Raw genomic sequence first — 25447 nt, 5'->3', positions numbered from 1 at the left:
ACACACACACAGATAGGACTTGTCACATCCTGAGCCCTGACGCTCAGTGACATGGCCCATTAATGGGAGGGCCAATTCAATTTCTCCCTTCCCTCTGTGGCAGCTTACAGTGACAGCCATGGATCATGCTCGCAAGCCACCAACTAGAGGCTTTATGTCCCATAAAAAAAACCTCAGTGCGTCCTCACCCCCCTCTTAACTAAGTCCAGAACAGATTGGATTTCAGTAATGTAATACATTTGTTAGGGTTAATACAAGAACTGCTGGAGGGTCTAAGTCAAATCTTATGTGCACCCCCTGCAGTTTGACTTTATGTAAGATGGACACTGCATTATTAACATAATATTGGAGGATCTTAGCTGTGTCCGACATGTATTATTTGCTTGTGCTGAGACTTTAAAACAAACTGAGTAGAATTTGGAGTTTCAGTTTCTGAAAACTTGACATCCTAGAGAGGTGATAAATATTAATAGTATCTGGCTGTAAACATTGGAATATATGTCTTTCAGTGTTTTTCTTACATTATGAGTCAAACCCTTAATTGACAGTTCAGGGTGCCAAACACCCGTCATCTCTCCCATCATCCCCTTTGCCTTTTTCTCAGACAGCAACATGTGGTAACACAGCAAGCGTTATAGATTTCTATCACATTTTTTCTTGGTACTTCCCCTTAAAAGAAATCATTGAAGTGCTTCGCTACAGCAAATTTTGTGGTCAAGAAGTGAGCACTTTTTTTTGTAAACACAAGGCCATTTTAGTCTAACACCCATCCCACTGATGTTTGAGTGACATGGTTGCTAATAGAAGTTTAATGCTGAGAAAATCAGAAAGTCAATAAAACTCAGCTCCTTCAACAACCACTTTTAAAGAAGTGAGTGAACCAGAGCGAGTAAGAGAGAGAGATGTCATTTCAGTTTAACTGAGACGCCACACACTGAATCCTGAGGCGGGAAACACTTAATAGGGGCCTCCTAGTTTATCCCCATGCTTGAGTGAATGAGCGGCATACTCTGGAAGTTTGGCTGCGTCTTCTGTTACTGTCATGTGGCAAATGGGCTGAAATTTGTTAAGTTTAAGTGATATGGCTTCAGCCCATTTTTGTTTTATTGGGTTAGTTAGGAGTATGTTCATTTTGAGCAATCCTCTCTTAGGCCCTACCCAATTTTTTTGTTATCTTGAGTATGTGTTTACTTTCAAGATGTGTTAGAAATCTTAAAGGCACAGCTCAAATTTTTTAAATTGGGGTTGTATGAGGTACTTATTCACAAGCAATACACTGCTTTGGAGGGCTCATCAACAAAATGTATTTTAGACACCAAAAAAAATCAATATAAGTTAAGTGTATGTGATTTTGAGAATATTTTTCATTGCTGTACCTTAATGACAACGACAAACAACGGAAAACTTGAGAAAAACAGGAGCTTCTGGTCTACCACTGCTTCGGTAAGTTAGTTTGTTTGTATTATTGTGTGGCTTTAAAGGGTTAGTTCAGAATCAAAAAGTGACACAATAACACAAACTAACTAACTGATTGAGGCAGTGGTAGACCAGCAACTCCTGCAAACTAAAATTACTGTTTTTTTCCAATGGAGTCTGGTGGCTTTAATAAGAGCATAAATTGAGATCTGAACTTGTTTATGGCTTCCCCGCCATAACTAGCTATCTGACTTTAAGGTAAAATGGTGAAAATAGCCTCAGTATGGCACACACTTAAACTGATGTTGACCTTTTTACGAGGAACTTTTTTGAGGTGGCTAAAATACATTTTCTCACTGACCCCATCCACAGCATTACATAGCTTAGCCTCTATTGTCAGACCCAAACCTGTGTGTGCTGCTAGCTGACATCTATTGTATGCAATATACTGACTATGGATAACCCCATGCAACCCTACCTAAAAAAAAATCAGACCTATCCCTTTAAGAGATGGCTGAGGATGAAACCCTGTAAGGTTTTCTTTTAGTGCTTTCACAGCTTTTCATGCTAAATGAACTGTGGCCTGAGGCAATTAATTAAGACTGAATGAGATTGAGATTAAAATTGATTTACGTAATAAAGAAAAGGATGCAATAAATTGTTTTTGCAGATGTAATTCCATAATGTGGTTCATCAAAGTAAGTGATCCACTCTGATTTTTTATTTTGTCATGTGTAAGGTCATGCTCTATCGTGTGTTTGTAGTATTTATTTGTGTAGTATATCACTGGAGAACAATGATACTGGGCAATCACTGGATAAAGGTGCCTGACAAAACATTTTACTGAAAATAAGGATAAATGTCACTCTCTTCCACCAATGCTGCAATTCTTACATAATTCCTACAATCTTTCATAAAAAACACTCACTGCTTTATATTCTAGAGAGAAAATCCTCCCGTAGAGAAACAAAATTAATGATGTCCTACCATGACAGCCAGTATGTGCTATATAAAGGAGATTATGATTTGCTGTGCCACCCAAGCCACCAGGGTCAAGCTTCCATTTTCTTCTCTAACCCATATGTCACCTTACAGTGTGACACACTGTAATTTCCTGTACACGGCAGCCATCCTATCCTATGCACGTGTCATCGACTGTTACAAGCAAGGTCATTGTCAGCGCCACTGCTGGTCCTCCGCACAGTGTGTGTCCTTATAAATCCTGATTGTCTGGTCAGAAGGTATCGGCACTCTAGATGATTAAAGGAGTGAATGTACTCACAGAGGCAGCTAAAGATTATTCTCTGTTATATCAACTGCACTGTTTCGCACTTCAGGTAACACACAAGTCTTTTTCAAGGTTTCAATTGGCCATCCAGTTACTTTGTGGTTTACAGATGCATGACAAATTCAAGGAAAAACACAGTTGTTCCTTTGTATATATTTAATACAGAGTCTTCATGTCCCTGTAACATTGACTGACTGAGGCAGTGGTAGACCAGCAGCTGTTTTTTTCGGTGAGGTAAAATTGCTGTTTTTGTCATTGGAGTCTGGTTTTGAAGAGAGTGTAGATACGTTTAACTTTAAGTGCACTTGCCCCTTCAAAAAGACCTGTCTGTTTGGGAAGTGCTGATCATCCGACAGTGTTAATGAAACTTGGATAACACTGTGTTAGTTAGTTGTGTGAGAGTTTGTAAATGGATGTTTTGATAAATTTTTGCTGATGTTAAATGTGGACCCCAATGACTTCAATTCATCATGTTTGGGTATTTTATTCACCGTAGCCATGCAAGAAAAACAAGGTTTTCTATACAAAGTTATTGTTAAACTACACGAGTAATTGATATACAAATGATCATTTGGGGGTTGATTTTTTCCTTTAAATCCATATTACCTACTCATCTGTAAAGGATATTATTCACATCATTAATCATCAAATCATTTACTGACCCCTTGTGCCCTGTATGGAGTTATCTGCATGTGTTTCTCCATTCATTAAGGTTTTTGCTTTCATTTGTCACCAATATAAGAAGCCTGAGCCTGTTGTTTGTACAATTTTCTGAGTATATCCAACTTATAATTGAAAGGATTTCCCTGTGCATAGTCTTATTTGGTCATATTCTGTTTTTCCCCTAACATGTTATTCCTTTGTTGAGGTTAAAAGGCTGAAAACTGACAGCCAGGAGAAACTTTAACTTCAAAGGTAGAAGGCAAAAAAAAAAAAAAAAATCATAACTCTGCTTATTTTTATAGACGTTGCAAAACCACAGGTGAGCTGTAAACAGTGACGGCTTTGCTTGACAGGGTGCAGTAGATTTTTTTCACTGGCAGTAAGTGGTACTGTGAGGCTGTTTGACTATTACTTATCTTACCATCATATGTGAGCTCCGTATAGAAGATTTAAGCTCATCTTGTGGTGCTGAACAGGGGAGGTTCTCCTTTGACCCCTCTGCTTGATATCTACTCATACAATTGACAGTTTATGCCACAGAGGGATGACTCACACTGCCAAACACACACAAACACTAGGGTGAGAGAAGAGAGACCTTACATAACATTTTATAACCAGTAATGCCAGTGATTGATCAACTGTTTCAAAAACAGCTTTGGGTCTGTGGAAAGCTGATTCATTCATATTATTCCTGCTCCTCCACACCAGTAATAGCTGTGGCTGAAGGCATTTTTTTTTTTCAGGTTGGCTTCCCCATTCTCTTAAATGTGATATCTCTTGAGGAAATTTCTCCAAATTTGGCAAAAACATCCACTTTGACTAAACAATTAACCAATTCAACTTAGGTCTTCATAGGTCAAAAGTCAAGGTCTCTGTGACCTTGACTGCCTCATTGTCCTGAACCCAATATCTCAAATTTCTTCATATTTGGTACACACGCCCATATGAGGTCAGCAATGATCTGATTAGAATTTGGTCGTCAAAGGTCAAGGTCACTGTGACATAGCATCTGTCTAATTCTCGTGAACACAATATCTCAAAAACACCGTAAGATAATTTCTTCAAATTTGGCACAAATGTTCACTTGGACTCAAAGGTGAACTGATAAGAAGTTGGTGTTTTAAGGTCAAAGGTCAAGGTCACTTGGGCCTTACAAAACATGTTTTTGACCATAACTCCAGAATTTGTACGCTATTTTGACTACATTTAACACAAATGTCGAACAGGATAAATTGATGAAGTAATAATATTATATATTCAGAAGGTCAACTTTCAATCAAAACAACACTTTTCTGGCCATTACACTGCATCATAACTCAGGAACAGAAGGCGAGACATTTGGTCAGATACTGAATTGGTGACAGTAATATTAAAATTGTGCTGACTGTATACATCTTCTGTACTGCCGGAGGGATGATATGGTAAGTTCCCCATGATTTCACAGACAGGGATGTAAACTGTAACTGACACTAGACTGGTTTGAAAAGTCATACAACTCAACCTTTTGTGTCCCATCTTTCTGCATCTTTACAGAGTGTAAGCAAATCTGCTGCTGATATAACAGGAAGCAAGCAGCTTTCTGCTACTTTCAGAGGTTATCTTCTTGGCCTTTTGTTCTAAAACACAAGTCATGTGACTACTTTTCCACCCTCAGGATGTTGTGCATGTAGCATTAATTTTTTTGTTTGTAGAAAGGTAGTGATGTGTGAAACAGCCATACTATGTCCCATCTTCATGGTATGAATACAGCAACCCCCAAAAGCCATTTGTGTACATAGAATGATGAATAATAGCAAGATTTCCTCTCCAGTTGACTCAGTGCCATGCAATTCCACCTCACAGCAGAAGCTATACAGTAGATCCAGTGGCTGCTATTTTCACTGGGAATTCAGGCATGAAATGTGTTATGGAGCGTCATAATGAGTTGAGAGAAGTGGACGATCTGGCTGCATTCAATGTAGATAAACAGAACAGTGGCGAATATGTGATGGTGTGAATCACTTGGGAGAGCAAACACAACCAACGTGCTGCAGCCAACCTCCATTTTCAGCTCTTTTTTTCCTCGTCACATAGTTACATATTTATCAATTCCAGCATAAAAACCAAACATCTTCCTTTTCTGAGAATAGTGACCCAAATGCCCACTGGTTCCATTTAATTATTTACCTGTGTCTTTTCATAGATCATGTAAAAACTGTGTCATATATTTTACTCATGGAAAATGCAGAGAAAGTAACTCTCTAATGTCCTCATGAAGAAAAAAGAAATTGATTTTTTTTTTTTTACATTTTTAGGGCAATAATAACAAAAATCTTCTTTTTTTATTGTTGTTTCTTTTTAACAGATCCCATAGTTTTTTGAATACAGGCGTCTACCAAACAGATTGGATGTTCATGGTAGTGGTAAAACAGAAAAGAAAACAAAATGAAATGACAAACATGTACTGTTATAATGCTTGTTAGAAGATAATATGTATATGTACAAACACATATCAATCTGTGACCATAGAATAAGTAGTATTACCAATATTAATACTAGATCCATGTATTTATTCCATTTATACCATTACAGTGCTTCGACCTTTACCATCAAAGGACAAATCAACTGTTTGGTAGAACATGTCTTTGAAAGAATATTTGACCTTATTTTTTTTCTTTTTTTATTATGTGTATGGTTGCATAAATCTATTCCGTAAGACCTCTGAAACTAAAACATGTTGGAAAAAAATATTCCTACGTTCACAGAGCACTTACGTTTTGAGTGATTTTTTAATGTTGTTTTTAATGTTTTTTTCAGCATATCGTACGTTAAGTGGACGATAGAGATAGCTCAATTAGGTTTAGTTCAACGAATTTTCATGAAGAAATAGTGACTCAAACTGTGCTATACGGTTGAGCAGGACATTAGCCATGTTTTCCCTGTGGAAATTCTGATCAATTTCAGTGCATTTGTTCCTTCAAAATAAAGCACTTAGTACACCAAAGTACAGAGAGAGAGAGACAGAGATGAACAATAGCAGCGTCTTTTTTCTCTAAACACAGCAGAGCGTGATGAATCCTCGAGGGCTTAGCAGAGCTGTCATGTCTCCTTAACAACTTCATCACAGTTTTCCTCCCATAGCTACGAGGTATAAATGGGTCACAGGATCGTCATGTTTGCAGAGTCTCAGTAACTGCACACATGACGAGACAGACAGAGAAAAATGCTGTTTGAAAATATACGACAAATGTGTGGTGTCCCCGCAGCTGCTCATGATGCTGCAAAGTAGGACAAACTCTGTAACAATTAACAAAAGTGTTCCTGAATCTTGATTTCATCGACGTACGCTGCTGTTTCTCCTCACTGACGCTATCTCTCACGCCTCTCTCCATCTTTCAGTACAAACAAGTGGAGCAGTACATGTCATTCCACAAACTACCGGCTGACTTCCGACAGAAAATCCATGACTACTACGAGCACAGATACCAGGGCAAGATGTTTGATGAGGAGAGCATCCTGGAGGAGCTTAATGAGCCACTGCGCGAGGTATGAAAACACACACGAATCCACTATAAAGTGCTCATTCAGGCACAAACACACACACTTCTCAACTCTCCACTGATGAAGTGGACCGAAATGAATTAATTATAATGCTCAGCTTTTCTGAACAGAGAAAATCCAGTAGTTTAAGATGACATTTTCAGCCTTCCCTGTATTGATTTACTTATTAACTGTTCTTAATTTACTTATTTGCTATGTAGCCGATTAAGTCACCTGAAGTGCTTACCAGTTTTCACTGAAACTAGGCTGTGATAGAGAAGGAACAGATGGGTTTAAAGTGATTTTCACATGGACTTTATGTTCCCACACAGCCAAGAGTTGTTTTTCCTGCTGCCAGCGAACACTGTTTACTGCAGTTTACACTAAACAAGGTCCTCTTGCTTCAAGGACAGCTCAAATTACGCTTGAGGAAACAGAAAATGAGGAGAAAAATAGGGAGAATACTCGAATGAGCTCTGCCAGGGTCCCTCAAGGTAATAACAAAAAGGGTGTTTGCTCAGGAAACTGTGTTTTTATTATCTGATTATCTAAAACATTTGAAATAAATAAACAGAGATCATTTTCTTTTTTCAAATACAAAAATGAAAATTGTGTACCATCAAGTTTACCCTGAATCAATCTTAAAATCAATAGTTTTACAAGTTGTTTTTCCTGAAATACCAATGCACAGCAGCCCAATGAGACTTCCATCAATCAGGCTTTATTTATATAGCACGTTTCATGCAAGCAAAACTGTAACACAAAGTGCTTCCTACAATAAAACCAAAATTATGTTGGTTTGGTAGTGACCTTTTTCATATTTACGGGGGCTACTTGCCACCTTAATTTACTGTTAAAATTGTCTACAATAAAATCTCAAGAGGACGGTAAAAGGTCTGCAGGAGTGCCACTTAAAAGCTCTAAAAAAAATTTGCAGCCACTTCAGCAGTAAGGTAACGTTTCTTGACAATTCGTTCTGGAATATGACAGTAAAAAAGACAGAGAAATGATCAGAGATGCCCAAATCCATTACTGGAGATATTTGTGCAGACAGGCCAGAAGTTAACAGACATACACAGTACAGGAGGGCTGCTAAAACATTAGAATGGTATTCAAATGAAGTATGTTCATTAAATGTATTATATTTAAAACCAAGTCATAATTTGGCGGTGAAGTTTCAATGAGAGTCGCTTGTCCATCTGTGCCAAGCCATGTCTCAGTGAAAAACATGAAGTCAATATTATTATCTAAGATCAAGTCATTGATGAGAAAAGATTTCTTTGACATTTAAAAGTGCCATACTGAGTGTCACTGGTGTAAGAACCAAGTTTTGTTTGGCACTGGGCCACAAAAGTGGCGCCCTCTGGCACGCGCTCTCTTCCATGACTGGTCAGTAGAGACATGTCCATAAAACAAGTCCGATGACTAAAATCCTTCATCCAGTTAAAAAATATTGTTAAAATGACAAAGGTTTAAAAGCATATCAATAAGATATGGTGTAAAACTTGATAAAAGCTGGATAAAAAGTCAAATTGTGACAGAGCCTCTGACAGGTAGAGACAAACGCAATGATGTACTGCTGCAAGAAGCGTCAGTACAGTTTGATGATTTACCGCTGTTTCCTGTTAAAATTTAGGAAATTGTCAACTTCAACTGCCGTAAGCTGGTGGCCTCCATGCCGCTGTTTGCCAACGCTGATCCCAACTTTGTGACAGCCATGCTGACCAAACTGAGATTCGAAGTCTTCCAGCCTTTGGACTACATCATTAGAGAGGGCACCATGGGCAAGAAGATGTACTTCATCCAGCACGGCGTGGTCAGCGTCCTCACCAAAGGAAACATGGGCATGAAGCTGATGGACGGCTCCTACTTTGGAGGTATGTCACTGTCTGTCAGTTACTGCTCTATTCTATTCTATTCTGTTCTATTGAGGTTTTTTGTATTTTTCCCCCATTTATTTTCTGTTCTCTGCTATATCATATAAGCATTGTTATTGTACTTTATTGATCCTATGCCTGCTTGATCTCAATTTCTTTATTTTTATTAGTTTATTGAGGTATACTTGATTTGCTTCTGTGATTTATTTTGTGGTGAGATTCTCTTAAAAGCCTCTAGGGCTTTTCTGTATCTCATCTGCACAATCTGCTTCAATCATGTTGATGTTTTGCTGTTTTGTTTTTACTGTGCAAATAAATAAATACTAAAAAAATACTAAATACTATAGAATACTAAAGAGTAAGCTATATTCAAACAGTATTCTATTCTACTCTTTGAGGAGTAGAATATAGTAGAACAGAAATAATAGAATAGAGTATAACACAATAGCAGTAGAATAGAGTTGTGTTATGTTGCATTCTACTCTGTTCTACCTTATTAATCTGTTCTATTCTGGACAGAACAGGATAGAGTAAAATATAATAGAGCAGAATAGAGTAGGATATAATAGAATAGAACATAATAGAACATAACAAAGTAGCATAGCAGAACACAGCAGAATAGAACAATATAGAACCAAAGATAGGAAAATAGAACATAACAGAATAGAATAAGAGGCCTCTGTTCTGTTCTGTTAATTACTCTATTCTATTCTGTGCTTCCAGGCGTGTGTTATTCACACTTAATGTCCCAGTGCAATCCACCACATTTATATCACAGATGTGTGTCTTTACTATTTCAATAAGAATCGTAGCAACCAGCAGTTAAAACAAAATAAAACCCTGACATTTTACTTCTTGTGCACTCTTGCCTCACAGCCACTTCTGTCCCACTTTCCCAGGCTGTTGTTCCTCTGTGGCTGTTTAGAAACATGTGGTGCCTATGTTGCCATCGCCACCCATAAACCCACACAAGCATGCACAAACACACACACCCACACACTTTTTTTTCCGTGGCTAGATGATTCAGGCTGCATTTTTTTAACTCCGGTGCCCTCAGCAGCAGACCAGAGTTCACCAGCAGTAATGTGGATGTGCCAGCTGCCCGGGGTGCTGTTGGAGTGACACATGGCACACACATACACATCACACATAGGCATATCCAATTAATAGCAGCTAATTAGCACAGAACAACAGTGATGATGGGGCAATTTGTAATGTCAAGCATAGATTGTTTAGAGGCGTCTCTGCCAGGAGGGAGGAAATCACAGATTCCTCTTTATACACAAAACTAGCAGTGGGGGTTGAATTGGAGGAGCAAAAATGTTTAACCAGCGCAGTGTGGTGCAGCACAGTGTGCATTTGTGGTAAAATCTCTCAATTAGTAAGTAGCAGTAAGTAGATGGTGATGTCAGGCTTTGTTTCCTATTTTTAGAATTTAGCTGCATTCAGATACGTGACGGGAAACATCAGATCCCAGATTTGATTCAAGTTTTAGTATTTCTGTTCTGTAATATGGAATATTTCTGTAACTTTGGCTGGACTGGCTCCATTATTGGATTAATACATTTCGAAAAAGGCAGAGCTTTGTGAACAGTTTTCTGTAAATGCAGGTGAGTCTGCATCTTAACCTTTAGCTATTTTTCCAAAATGTGGATCTGTTTGGAAGCCATCACATGCCTTACAGTAGCATTCATTCCTTGAACGACAGCTTAATGCAAAATTGGGTTGTTTTTTCTTTTAGGGGGCGCTAGAACAGGAACAGGAATCATTGTTTCTCAGTCTAAAGGAATAGGTTAAGGTACTCATGATCCCACATAGTGCTACAAAATTTCAAATCACTGCTAAAATACACTTCACCCATCCTGGATGTCTCTTTATCTGTCATTATTTTTAAGTGTGACAGTTGCCCTATCCACAAGCTACAAATGATTACCTAGTGGTTTGAACAGCTTTTTAATGCAGCCCCGGCGGTTTCATTAGAACATTTTTCTCTCCCAGAACGTCCCACTAATGATTCCAGCGATATGTAAATGGTTGTGTTATGTATAAGCAGAAAGATCCCAAGTGACAATTTATGAAAGGAAGTGTGGAGCTTCTTTTGGGAGTTTTTTTAACAACTCTTACAAAACTGGAGGTTCTTTAAAGCTTAAAACTTGACCTTCATTTTTTTTAACGTGACCACACAAAACTTCAAAAAGAAAACTCAGAAAAATTGTTATTAAAAAAATGTCTTCCCACTGACATGTAGGTAATTTGACTACACTATATGATATATTCAGGATCACCAACTTGTCCATGAATAGATGGAGTAATGTTATGACGACTTGCATGTCATTCTGTCTGAACAGGTTCATACAGTTCATACAGCTGCTGACGTAACCACCAACGTACAGTAAGCAGTAGAACATCACACTGCGTAGGTTATTAATCATTAATCTAAAGAGGAACTATAAATCCTTTATCAGGTCGGCAGAAAACACAGTCATGCTCAAGGTCACATTCTGAATAAAAAGCTGCTGTGTCCTGACTCATAGTCAGTGAATGTATGTGAATGTGCTATATGCACAGTATCTGTTGCACATAGACAGTGTATGTGTTTATCGCTATGCAAAGAAAGACACCCTGAAAATGTTGGCCCTGAATAACACTATGGCTCATCTCACTTTTTTTTTGTTTTCAAGGAATCGTTACAACTGTAGGGTAGTACACTTGATCATTTTCTTGTCAAAAGCTAAGATTAATACCCCTCTCATGTCTTTATGGTAAATCTGACGCTAAAGCTAGCATTAGGTTAGCTTAGCTCAGCCTAAAGTCTAAAAACACGGAGAAACAGCTCACCTGGCTCTGTTCAATATTCTCATCCAACCGGCATGTTCACAGTAAACACAGATTTGTCCTTATATGTCAATTGTCATGCATCTGCCTGTCTGCATTCACCTGGCTGTTCTCACTAAAAAACGCATCGAAGGGACCTGTTTGCTTGGGGCTCGTTATTATCCCCAGCCCGTTTTCATTCCAAAGTCGTCAAATACTGCCGCTTTTGCAGTGCTTTCGGCGCAAGATCACGTCACCAGAATCAACCTTTCGCATCTGTGTGAATCACAGCTGGATGGCGTCAACTAAGAATGTGGCTGGACAGAACCATTTGTGGTGTTATTATACCCCGGCAGATGGCCAAATGGCACCTGCCACAGCACCATGATATGTGGATGGGCGCCATGTGCCCCTTTTGCCTAAACCTTACCCTCTGTGCTAGCGTGTGCTTTTATCGACGTCTCAATATTGATTGCCATGTGCTGTTATTTCCCAAACATAACCACTTGCAGACACCATGTGCTTGTGTTGATGTCCCAGGAAGGACATACCGGATTGTAAACACCATACACAGAGGGATAACTTAATCTTAATATGTAGACATGTAATATGATGTAATATGAGTCCACTGCAAAGAGGCAATGTGTGACAGCTTAAGATGATAATGTATTCGTATTTTCCTCACCTACTTGGAGCCTCTTACCATGGGAAACTCCGGAAAAGGAGAGAGTCTTTCTAGGAGATTGGTTCCAGAACCAGTGCTATGCTTAGAGGTGAGCCCAACTATATCTAGTTGGTACTCAACCTCCCACACCAGTTCCTTTTTCTTCCCTGCCAGAAGGGTGACATTTCATGTCCCAAGAGACAGTCTGCAATGCAGGTCAGTACACCTGGGACAGGCGCCTGCCTGCCTCTTAGCACACAATGCAAGAGGCCCCAATGCCTGTCCTTGTAGGTAGTGGCCCCAAGGGTGGCAGTGTTCCTGTACTGGGTGAGGTACTCGTTATCAGAATGCGCCCTCTCATCAGGGTCCTTTTGAATCCCTCTTGGTTTGGCTCGGACAACACAGCTCACAGCATCACAGGGACATGCAAAGCCCTCCTACACGTTAAGGTGGCGATTTTCTAACTCCAGTATACTGAAAAATACAGAGAGCTTTTCCTGGTGTCTGAATCAGCTGAATCAGTGTTGTGTGCTCTTGTTTTGTTAGGGTGTGACTGTAATGCATGTCCATTTATGTAAAAGTCCTGCACTCTAGCTTTAATGACATGCAGATGTTTTCTGCACTTCCTCTTGAAGCCCTCCTGGTTTGTTTATTCTGTGAGTTGCCCCAACTGCACCTGGAGACTCCACAGTCATGATGAAACGATCACAGTGCATTCCACTATAGTGCCCCATGCATGTTATGCATGTTAACAGAGTCTCCTTGCATTTCATTATTTTCCTCCATTTTCCCAAAAGAGTGTCAAAGGAGGTCGACCTTTCAGGCGAGGGAAAAGGAGAACATATGGTTGTCAAGACAACAGTCAGCCCCAGATCATAGAAGAAGAAAGCTGGAGAGATAAAGATACTAAGGGAAGGGAAGGGGAACAACTGAATGTAATGAAGCTTAGCTGCACATCTCTAAATATAGAGTGTGTTTTCTTCACACAGCTGTCAGTGCTGTGCCAGTGCTGGAGGAAATACTCAGGTTTACTGTCATTGGGTCATACTTGCGACACACAACCTCTGGATGCATAAACCACTTCCATTCTGATCATGCATTTGCTCAGGGCCAAGAGTTTTGGTGGTGTCAATTTTAGACTGCTCAACAAATCTCTCCATATTTATGGTATCTCTGTATTTCTCTGTCACCGTCTGACACCCTGACAGCTGTCAGTGTGTCATTTTGTGATTTTGTCTCTTTTCTGTTCTCTCTTTTACCTCACCAGAGATCTGTTTGCTGACCCGTGGCAGACGGACGGCCAGCGTGCGAGCAGATACCTACTGCCGCCTGTACTCTCTCTCTGTGGACAATTTCAATGAGGTGCTGGAGGAGTATCCCATGATGAGGAGGGCCTTCGAGACGGTTGCCATTGACAGATTGGACAGGATAGGTAAGACTACCACCTGTATCAGTTAACTGCACCAGTGAATGAACAAACATTGAGTTCCTTTCAATAGCCAGTTGTGGCTGCAGGTTTTGACAAATGGATGCAGGTTTCAAATAGAGACCTGGTCTGTTTTTTTGTCTACCTATTTGAGCTTGTGCTAAGCTGCTTGGATCACACTCAATCAATTATAAATGTTGAATTTTTTGTCAACATGGACAAGCAACACATCGTTAGCTCGGTTACATTCTTCACAATTTAATCATTTAGTTGATTTTAGTGAATCCATGGACACCAAAATAGTATTAATTCAGATATACCGGCATGGCAAGAAAAAAGTATTAACTCCCCACCTCTGAAGAGGGCATAAAATCTCAGTTATGTTCATTACTTTATTACTTGTATTCCTTAAGCCTATAAGGGTCTAACGATCAAAAGAGTCAGTTTTTCACAAAAATGTATCCAAGTTGTGGCCCCTTCTATTGAAGAACGACTTTTCTACGATAGAGTGACACTTATCAACTTCCGGAGAAGTTGTGTAGGGGTTTGGACTGAATGCAGCAGACCGTGAGAGGATCTCCATCAGTGGCCAGTGTCGAACAGCGAGTCAGACCAGAGGAGAGAAACGAAACCAAAGGCATCAGACGAAGACAGGGAGGAGAGCCGGTATCAGGGCGAGGCTGACCAAACTTGGACCGACAGCTGTTCCTTTATCAAGCCTTCTTCTGTCTAACGTCCGCTCACAGGAGAAAAAAGTGGATGAGATGCGATTAAGGCTCATTCAGCAACGGTTTCTCAACACGTGGCCCCTTCTGCTGAAACACGACTTTTCTACGAGAGAGTGGCACTTATCATCATCGGGGAAAGTTGTGTGGGTCTTGGACTGAATGCAGTAGACCGCAAAAGGGTACTCACCAACGGCATATGCCAACAAGCCAGTTGGACTAGAGGGGACAAAAAAAAACTGACAGTGCCAGACGAAAAGAGGGAGGAGACCTGGTATCATGGTGGGGTTGGCCTGACTCAGAGCGGGAGCTCTTCCTCTACCAATCCTTCTTCTAATGTCTGATTGCAGGAGAGTAAAGTGGATGAGATGTGGTTTTGGCTCACACAGGAGCAGGAGATCTAGGACTGCTCTGCGCACATCTTCACAGAGACATGGTTAACACCTGACATCCCAGATCGAACTGTTGCATTACTGGATTGGCAGACCTAGTTAGGGACCTAAAAGGACTCGGGACTCTGATGCAAGTTCAAAAAATGCACAGCAGGAATTTAACGATGCCATCAGCAGCAACATCACCAAGCAACCTGATGGATCTTCATAGAGGCTGCTGATTTTAATCAACTCAACCTTCAACTCCAAAGATGTAGCAGGATCAAGGATAAATGTAATTTAGTTTTTTAAACGTTGTTTCAAAAATGACCAATAAATCTAACTTCTACCTTCTTATTCTACCTTCATTTAGTTTAGTTTGTTCTTGTATTTTTCCCCCTTTTGGTTCATTGAGGCAGACGTAAACTCAAATTCAGGTAACATTATTATTGTCAGATCTCAGTCCAAAAGGTAAAGAAATTCATCTTTCCATCCAGACCTGATTTGTGAAAAATGTCTTGGGGGATTTAGTCACGGATAATTAACATCATGTCTCACTGATGAAATCCACAGGTATGATGTCTTCATCAGCATATGAGTCATTCATAAGATGAAAAGAAGCATATGGAAAATGTATTCATTCATTAACTTGATGTCTCTGTCAAATGGCTGCACTGTCTGACAGCTGTGTGAATGATCCCAACGGGGACGATGTGTGCCGTGGAGGAAAAGTAGATGATGGAAATGTATTCAAGGCTGTGAATCATCTGTCTTAGAGCTTTTTCAGGGTAAATCTGACCTGGCAATTGAATGCTTCCAGTGGAATGCTATATTGAAAACAGATATTTAACATATGTGACACTTGTAAATGGACAAAAATTGCTGAGCAAAGTCAGTTTTCAACCTCTGTACTCTCTCTAGATGAATTTTCTAATTTGTTAAAGTGATTGCTCAGCAGTGAATCTGTCAAACAAACACCACATGGACATGTTTTGTCTTAACAAAGCAATTGGAGCCCATTCTTAACAAGTAAACACAAACATGTTATTTTTCTTCACAATGCAGACACCTCTCCCCTCGCATCATGCCCCCCAAGGTCAGCCGTGCTGCTGGTGTCACACCCCCTGTCACATGACCACATTTTCCATGTTTACAAAAGCCCAGCAGCCGCCACCTGCCAGCTGTTGCCATAGCAGCCAGATTCCACACATGAGCAGCCTTCAGTGAGCCCATTGATATATTTAGGGGGAGACGAATGTGTCTGCTTCAGGACTGAATCACTGACCAAATTTTCCTGCAGAGTTCCATGTGATGAATAGTAACGGCCAATAATTTGTTCTTTTGTTTGGCTTTGTTAGCAGTTGTTTTTAGAAAAAACATCTGGATCAAACACACGGGGGGTTATTAGAAGCCATGTTCGGAATCTGAAATGTAAATACAGACCTGCAAATAATGACACAAGCTTTGTTCCTTTCAAGTGTAAATTAGTTATTGTTGGATTGATAATCTTGTGCTTCAAATATCAATCAAACTGACATCTTTAAGCTCCATCATATTTTTGTTGTTGAGGGTTTGTGACCAGGTGTGCTTATTTGGGATCAGTTCAGCCTGACAGACCATAATTACTCACATTTTTGATGGGACTAGGCTTTCTTCAATCATTTCTCAGAAAAACAGTCCTCGACCTGTGAGCCATACCTATATAGAGAGCGGCTAATCCCTTGTCCATCGTCTTCAAACCCTTAAAGCATCACTTTGTAAACACAGTGCCACATACGATCAGCAGAAGAGGCAGTATAGCAGTGATTTAAGGGGGGTGGAGGTGTTACTGGATAATGAATAGGCGTTGTTGAGAGAACAGTAATGCAGCTGATGTGTGAGTTCTGCAAAAGAGGCAGCTCTTTCATGTGGAAAAGCTCTCCATTGGCACGTCAATCAGTTGGTGTTTGCCCTGATGCCTTTACTTACAGCTCACTCTCAAGCATCATCAGTGAGTTATTGTCATGCTTAAGGTATCACCTATAGCATCTCTTTGCCATCCTTGACTCCCCAAGATGGACACTGGGGTAGTTCTACCAAGCAGAGGCAAACACTTTTGCTGTTACTTGCTCCCTCAGGAGGAGGTACACTAAAAATGACCACACTTTCTTGAGGAACCTGGCAGTGCTTCTTGCCATTAATGTCACAAGAAATTCTGGGAACATGGCAATACTTGTTTTTCTCCAGTACCATAGGTTCGTAGGTACTGGGGATGCAATTCTTGCAGACCTGGTGGGACAGCATATGCACCTACGAATGCTGTAGTCTGCCGTTAAATGTCAAAGGAAGAACACCTAAACCATGGAAGTACACCAACAACACTTGGAAGACAGCGATAAGTGCAGCTGCAGTAATGGCTCTGCCTCGACTTGACAAAAAGAAGAGTTTTTTCTTGAGGTTAGCATATTTTGTTAATTCTTTGCAATGGGAGCTTTGTGTAGTAACACTCTGCTACAAACGGCAACAGTGTGTGACAAGGCACTGAGTGCTGCAATTGACATTTTTTCTGGTTGCCTTGGATGGACAAATATCCAACTTTGGGTAAAATGTCACTTCTTATCTAGACGTCCAATCACAGTGGAGGAGGGCCGGATCAAACAGTCAACCACAGAGACCAACCGTCAAATCTTGCATAACAAAACTACTATTGTATACCAACACTAGTATTGGTTTGGCACTGGTACTGATATTGGTATTGGTATATCTCATCTGGAAGGGAATCCCTCAGGATCCCCCAGGAGGAGCTGGAAAGTGTTGCAGGAGAGAGGAACATCAAGTACTTTGCTTGGCCTGCTGCCCGGGCTAAGCGGATGAAGATGGATGGATGGATGTTACGATGTTACACCGGGGCTTTTCTAAGATGCAGCATAGTGAATGGGGATTGTTCTGTTTCCTTCCCAAAAACCCTAGAGGGGACATCGTCACCAAGCCTCGACTGCCAGTCTTTGTGTTTTTTTTCAGTCCATAGATGGAACCAATGCAACATCCTAAAAAATCACAGGAGTTATACTGGATCTGGATCATGCCCATTTTCTGTGAGTCCCTCTTCATCCCCAAGGTACAGCAGATGGTGGATCATCTGGATGCAGCTATGAAGGCTAAAAGCAGCTGAAATTTTGCCTTTGGTCACAACCTTCTTCCCCAGCAGCATTTATGATCAGAGAGCAGCTCTGAGACTGGGCTCTAACATCATCATCATCATCATCTTCATCATCCTCATTGGCTGGCTGTTCCAGATATTTCAGCACTCCCATCAGCTGGGTGCAAGACAGAGTGCAAAAACCACATCTGTCCTGCAAAAGTCGAGTAAAAACCGGATGAAAACAAATTACAGCATCCTTCTCAGCCTGGTTAAAGCCTCTAGAGATAAGTTTTTAGTTTAAACATTTAATTCTGAATTTAATGTTGACTGCACAATGTTATTATTTCGGCCACACACACAAACAATGGCTCAGGGAGCAGCCGACCATATAAAGGACACCACACCAAAATTGTGGGGAAAACCAACACAAGTTTATTACTAAAACTCAACCAAAAAGCGTAACCAAAGAGGGGTCGGGGATCCCGGCCAAAACAAATATAAAATGGGGAATTGCTAGGCCAACCAAGCATGGGCTGTCGGACCCAGCTCATCCCCCTAAACGAAAGACCCTAGAAACAATAACCAAAAACAAGACTGCTGGTGATGTCCAACCCAAACTAAAACAACAAACAAAAAGGCAAACACTCAAAACAAGCCCACAGGCCCACTCTACTGGGAAGTGCTGTTGCTGCTGCTGGCGCTCCGGTCGGTAGTGAGAGAGAGAGGGAGAGCTCCGCCTCTCCATTCCCCGTCTTTTATCCCTCCGATTGATTGCATCCACATGGAAACCAGAAGCAAACAGCAGGGGGAGAGAAGGAGAGAGAACGAGAGAGAGAAAGCAAAAACATCCGCCAGGCTGTGCGCACCATAGTCCCACGTAACAGTAATAGCTATACAATGATGAAAAACCTGCATTAACATGATGATCTCCCGGGAAAAATGAAGGATCAATTTACAACACAAAATGAAGTACGTCAACCATAGTTACAAAAGCAGGAGGAGAACTGTGCAGTTTGCTTTTCCAGGTCCAGCAGTAGCTATCCGCAGCAAAGGAGTAATTTGCAGTGAACAAGTGATTTTGCAGTTTTCATTACAGTCCACCGTAGTAGTGGAAACGGCAGAGGGTCGAATAGGAATTATTCGAAGCAATTGAGTGTAGGTGGTCCGTGATGAATATCAAAATCCAGCTGCACTATATTACAGAAACTATCTTTGATTTGTTTTTTTCTTCTCTCTTCAATGTTGTGTGATGATGTTGTTTAGTGACGATCGCTTGTCTGTGGATACTTGCTGAGCTCTACAGTGGCGTCAACAATAATACCATTTGGAGACACTAGGTGGGGGTAGAATAGAAAAGTTTAAAACTTATCTCTTTCAACTTAAAGTTAAAGTGAGTTGAATGTGTATTTCACAGCGAGAGGCTTCCCACCTGGTTTAACTCTAATTTTCTCTGTAAGTGATTTGCCATTATTTACCTTTCTTCACGTGTCCAAGCAATTGATTCACTGGTTAGAAAAAAATCATTCCTCAAATAAGCTCCTTCTCTTTTTTCATTAGGAAGAGAGATGTCTCTGTTAACCTCTTCCATCATCCTTCCTAGTCGTTGCGTCAGAGAGGGGGAACTCTCAGATTCATCTCTCAGCAGGTTTCAGGCACAGCAGCCTCTAACACACTCATCTTACTTACCTGACAGTGGTGAGAACCCAGGGGGTCTGAACCTCACCACTTTGTGACGCACACACTGCTCCCTCTCACCAGCACAGCTCGTGATGAAACCATGTGAGATCACATGTGATGATTCTCTCACACATTTTCCTGCTGTGACGTCTCTATCTAGCAATACCTCGCCTAGTGTTTCCTGTTCAGCCTGCTTTTCCAGGACTAAGTGGGATTGAACAGTTCAGTCACCGTCCTACATGTATCTGCAATCACGCGGATTCTACAAAAGTCCTCCTCTAATCTATCAGTGAGTCAGAAGGAAACTCGCTGTTTTAGTCTTAAGTGTGCTCTTCCAAGAGGTTTCATCAGTTTCACATACTCACAAGCAATAAATCTCATTCACAGCTTGATGTCACATGGGAGCAAGATCACTTGTGAGTGGCATAACCCTCATATCCTTCATCACTGCACCTTGAATTGAAGTCTCCATCTCAAAGACCTCCATTTCCTTCTCTTTGGCGACACCTATGACGATAAGCAGAACTTGCAAGTGTGTTTTGGGATCTCACCCCCCAAAACATTCAAACAGTGAATTTGTTTACATGCACAAAATAGTCATGTTTTTGCCTTTATTCCAAAAAAGACAATACTAAGCTACTAAGACATGTAAACAGTTACTAAGCCGTGTATCCTCTGATTAACATGCCCAAACATACCGAAAATATGGAGAAGTAAAACAGCTGGAGCTGCTTGTCATTTTGCTTCTTTGCGTCAGAATAGGATTTTTTGACCATTTCCTACTGGTAGAGGATGTGTTGGATTCCCTCTTTTCCTTCTGTCACCTTGAAAAGGTTGGCGCTGCGATATTTGCGCATATCCAAAAACCTTGATATTCAAGTCTTTCATAATCTTTAAAAGCAGGTGTTTTTTTTTCCTTCAGTCCAGAAATGTGGGATTTTCTTTTGCATGCATCTCTACCCCACAGCTTTGCAAAATGTTGGTGAGTTGGTTTGTGTAAAAGTATCCATAACAACACAAAGAGCCAACCGTAAAAAAATGTTTTGAACTGGCTGTATAGATGCCCAAATATTGTAACTAAAACCTGAATTTATACTGGCATATCCCACATGTCTTAGTCAGAAAAAGCTAAATTCAGAAAATGGCCTCATATGGAATATTTAAATTAAATATTTTGTTTATATGACCCACATCTAATTCAGAATATTGTCATATTTGGAATAATAGGGGAGTATTGGGGTGCATGTAACCATAGTCAGTGTCACCTGTGTGACGTCAGCCAGGTGGCAGTTGTTTGTTGGCCAAAGTACTGTTTACTTGCAATGCTGGCAAAGAATAGGGCGGCTAAACACACGTACAAGTTGAAGAGCCAGTCAGTTGCAATAGCTTCACTAACTGTGCACTGCTGGGGGTTTTCTGGGAATGTTGTGTCAAAGACACTTCGTTGTAATACTGCAAGTACAAGGGCTTTCATCAGTGGTTCATTGATTCAATTACCACTGTGTTACCTCATTCAGCACATCATCTAATCACATACAGGTGGCATCAATAGACATAGAGGCACAAGTAAACAAATGCTTTGGCCACAGACATGGTCTCTCTCTCACACATCTGCAGCACTGGCGGGCAAAAATGCTGTCCCTATATCAACACCAGTGGAAAATATAAAATACAGTATTTCTCTCTTTACCTGTATGCTTGTCACTATGGATGTTGCATGGAGAGAATGGCAGGTAGTTTTATATATAGGCTATGCACTGTGGAATAAGCAGTTCAGCTATTATTTCAGTCTTTACAAAAAACTCACTAAGAATACGAGAGGGTCGGATGATTCTATGGGACCAAACTTTTACAACTAAGGCTGTTTCTCTTTTAGCAACTAATAGAGTATCCCAGCGATGACATTTTACTGTAGGCTGACCTGGAAGCTAACGTTGCCCTGGTTTCCTTGTCAAAAAGCCTATGGAATTTTTCCATTGGATTTTGGATCATTGCAGAAAATAAGATCTGTGGTAAACAAACATGAACACGACTTTCAGTATTTTTTAAGCTTAAATGTGATCACTAGAAGTAAAAAGCTAATGTAAGGCTACTAGGAACTGAATTACAGTTGTATCGCCAAAAACCTACAAGGCTATAAAGCCAGGTTTGGCACGGCTCAATGTGATGATGCTTTATAGTCTCATGTTAGCGACCGCCTTATTAAAGACACAGAAAAGCTCCAGAGTTCACATGTGGTATTTACTGACATATTTTATGAACAAATCGTGAAAGTCTCTTAAGCTTGTGTTAACCACAGACCTTATTTCAGACATCTAACCAAAAGTTCATTCAAAAAACCCATTAACTTTGAGACAAGGGAACCAGAGATGCAGAAAGGTTAATTAATTTCTGGGTTTTAGGACTCATTACTGGGGTTCTCTATAGCACCTTCTTTAGCAACAGTGCTAACTTCTCTTTGTCATTGCAGGCAAGAAGAACTCAATCCTTATGCACAAAGTTCAACATGATCTGAACTCGGGTGTTTTCAACAACCGTGAGAATGAGATGATCCAAGAGATAGTAAAATATGATCGAGAGATGGTTCAACAGGTTGACGTACCACGACCGCGGGCCATGTCCATGACACCTCCTCTACACAGCGGAATGTTTAATTCACCAGGTCCCTCCGCCCAACCCCAGAATTCAGCAATTGCCACTCTGCAGCAGGCCGTAGCCATGAACTTTTGTGCCCCCATGCAAAGGAACACGATGGGAGCAGGGGACCTTCAGTCCCCCAGGATGGTGAGGAGATTCCAGGTGATGGAAAGCGCGTCCAGCCCTGCTTCAGCCTCTCCACTGCAGTCTCAGTTCCTTGCTTCTGGTGCCTTCGCTCCCATCCTCTCCAGCCCCCCCATCCAAAGCCCGCTGGCCCTTGGGGGACGGTCATTCCAGTATGGATCCAGTGCCCTGGCTGGTCACACCTCAGGCTCCCAGCTCTCTCTAGTGCAGCAGCACATACCCAGCCCTGCACACCGACCCAGCATTCATAAGAGTACTCATTCCTTGCAAATGGGCAGTCTGAGCCAAGACGCCAGGGCACTGTCAGCCTCTCAGCCCTCACTGCCTCACGAGGGTGCGCAACCTGGCGCCCCTAGCCCCCCCCAGTCTACACAAGTCTCTTCCACTACCATTGGACCCCCTCAGACCCCATCGGGTCACACAGGCATCCGGAGTGCCATACCATACAGGGTGGTATTGCCCCACCAGATGTCTGTGGGCGCCTTCCCTGTAGCATCCCTGCCCGGTTCTGTGCAGAGCTTTGGGGCTGGTGCAGGGCTGGCAGTAGGGGGTGTGGGAACAGGTCTTGGGGACTCGGGGCAACCCAAGAAGGACTCTATAGTGAGCCTTCCTGAGACAGACCACACTAAAGTCAGATCCAGGCTATCCTCAAACTTGTGATCCTAATTAAACTCATCTTGGGGAGTGACTCAATGAGGGGCCTGACTGCAGGAACATGTGGTGGATTTCTGCTCTTTCACCTATAGTTCCTCTTCTCTCTCTGCTCTGGTTTGACTATCCGAATGTATGAATGTTGAGTGAGTGGCAACAGGAAGAATCTGAGAGAGGACTGCTCTAACATAATGAAGTCTATATGATGACTTCTGAATCTTCAGCATTGAGATGTTTCTACTCACAGACATAGTAGTTGCACAGTAGTGGTAAGGTAGCATCTTCCCATCTCCAACTCCTTTTATTTTCTGTATTTTACAGTATAGTCAACCACATATGAGCATATCTGCTTCACTATCTTCTCATTCGCCTCATTTAATGCAGACTTGGGGTCGGATGGGACTAAAAGAAAATCAGGGACCTGCTTCAGATATCAGAAGTTGGCACTTTAATGGGGTTTAATAACTGTATCTACCACATTTTGTCAGTAGGCTGGCTGTAAAAGACGATCCAATCGTAAAAAGTCATAAAAACTTTGAAACATTAAAATGCTGTGTTTTTCTTGTGTTTCTCAAATATCACTGTAGACCAAATTTGTAAGCACAAAATTGGATAACATTCAATAATAACCAATATTCTAAGCCATGTTTTCCCCATACTATTGATATGAATGGATAAATGAGTATATTTATAAATCAAACTGGCATTTTCACAATCCAGTTGGCTTCTTTTGTAAGTTTTCCCTGCCTCTTTAGTACCCACTGATAAATATGTGAGCCCCTGGGATTTTCCGACCTCGGACAATAAATATCCTTCATACTGAAATTACAGCTGCGGGACAAATTGTCCAGTCCCAGCCAAGCCATTGATTTCAACAGGAAATGTCTGCATGTTTGTTTAGTTTAAAGCTGCATCAATCAATATTTTTTATATTAACAGGTAAATAAAATGACTAAGAGTAATGTGAGGGGAGTTGCTCGTTGAGATGAACTCACAGAGAATAATCACTTATCTCTGCTTCTCTATGGCGCTTTTTAGCTCATTGTTTTGACCTTAAAGAGGATCAGTTATGCTTTACCTTTTTTTCTGTCATATATGTTATAATGGCAGATGTTCAAACTAAACATGGCCATAGGTTCAAATAATGAGGTAAAGGTATGTAAAAGTAATCCCTGTGATCAAAAACCTCAGGTCTGTTCTGAATGCTCTTTTTCCAAGATGTTTTCTACTTTGGCTAAAAGAGGAAGCTTCTGATGGATTTCTTTTTTTGGTCATCTGCTCCAGGCATCCGACTGTAGGTGTTTATATCACGTAGCCTACACTATTATATATGGCTGCATGCTAATGTCAGGGAAACATATAATCTTGATTGCCAATGTTAATTCTTCTCTGATTTTGGGTCATATTCCTGCTGGAACATGTCCAGTTTTGAAGATGATGGTTTAGAAGCTCTTGTTGGTGATTTTTCATGATAGAAAGTGAAGCTTTTTTCCATTACAGCCAGTCCCCAGCTGCAAGTACACTGCTACATGTAGCTACATGCTAACATCAAGGAAAAATGTTTGGTTTCCGTGGTCGATTTCTCCTAGATTTCAGATTGTATTCCCGTGGGAACATGTCTGGTTGTGCATATTTTAGTTTAGCTTTAATTGTAATTGGTTTTTCATTGTAGAAAGTGCCACATTGCATTCCCTGGCCTAAAGTAAACTGCTACATGTAGCTATGCAAAAATTAGGACATGTAAACTTGGTTGCCAATGTTGTTAATTTATCACCAACTTTAGATCATAATGCCTTCTGAAACATGTCAGGTTGTGAAAATTGTGATTCAGAAGCTTTTATTTGTGATTTTTTATGGTAGAAAGTGCCGCCATATTCTGTTACAGTCATTCCCCGCTTGCATGTACATGTAGCCTACATGCTAATGTCAGGGAAGCATTTAATCTTGGTTGCCGTTGTTTCTAATTTCTCACAGATTTTGCATCATATTCCTACTAGTCTTACTGGTTTTGAAGATTTGCATGGCAGACAGTGCCATTATAGCTGCTCGGGTACTGTCATTCCTCTTCTACATATACACTGCTACATGTAGCTACATGTTAATATCAGGAAAATATGTTATCTTGGTTGCCGATGTTACTAATTTCTCTCTTATTTTGTAAAATATTCGGACAGGTGCAGAGACACCATGGATGCATTAAATAAATCAGGATGCAGCATGGAGTCAGGACAAATTTCCACTGAGTTGGACAATAAAGTATCTATCAATTCATCCCTATTAGAGCTGCTCAGTAGGGTATGAAGCAAAAAAAACCTATATTGTCAGTATGAAAGTACCCAGATCTTCTGCATCATTGGGCCCATAGAGCATGAGCACTAGAAATATAATGCAGCTGAGTGCGTACGACTGTGCCCGAGCAGGTAACTTCCGTAGGCGAATGACCTCTGTGATTAA

The 25447-nt window shown here is 40.8% G+C and overlaps 1 protein-coding gene across 1 annotated transcript in view; it reads left to right on the top strand.

Annotated features, from left to right (window-relative positions):
• The window catches only part of hcn2b (hyperpolarization activated cyclic nucleotide-gated potassium channel 2b), a 58118-nt gene extending 34576 nt beyond the window's left edge, over window positions 1–23542 (top strand). The window contains exons 5-8 of the mRNA XM_042513980.1: window positions 6746–6892; window positions 8523–8763; window positions 13509–13673; window positions 22032–23542. Of these exons, the coding sequence (XP_042369914.1) occupies window positions 6746–6892; window positions 8523–8763; window positions 13509–13673; window positions 22032–23002 (1524 nt within the window). The 3' untranslated portion in view covers window positions 23003–23542. The remainder of the gene's footprint in view (window positions 1–6745; window positions 6893–8522; window positions 8764–13508; window positions 13674–22031) is intronic.
• Window positions 23543–25447: the final 1905 nt, after the last annotated feature.

Source organism: Plectropomus leopardus, chromosome 3 (genome assembly GCF_008729295.1).
Source record: "Plectropomus leopardus isolate mb chromosome 3, YSFRI_Pleo_2.0, whole genome shotgun sequence".
NCBI classification, from domain to species: domain Eukaryota; kingdom Metazoa; phylum Chordata; class Actinopteri; order Perciformes; family Serranidae; genus Plectropomus; species Plectropomus leopardus.
The sequence above is the reverse complement of the archived record's forward strand: the minus strand, read 5'-3'. Positions and strand labels throughout refer to the sequence as shown.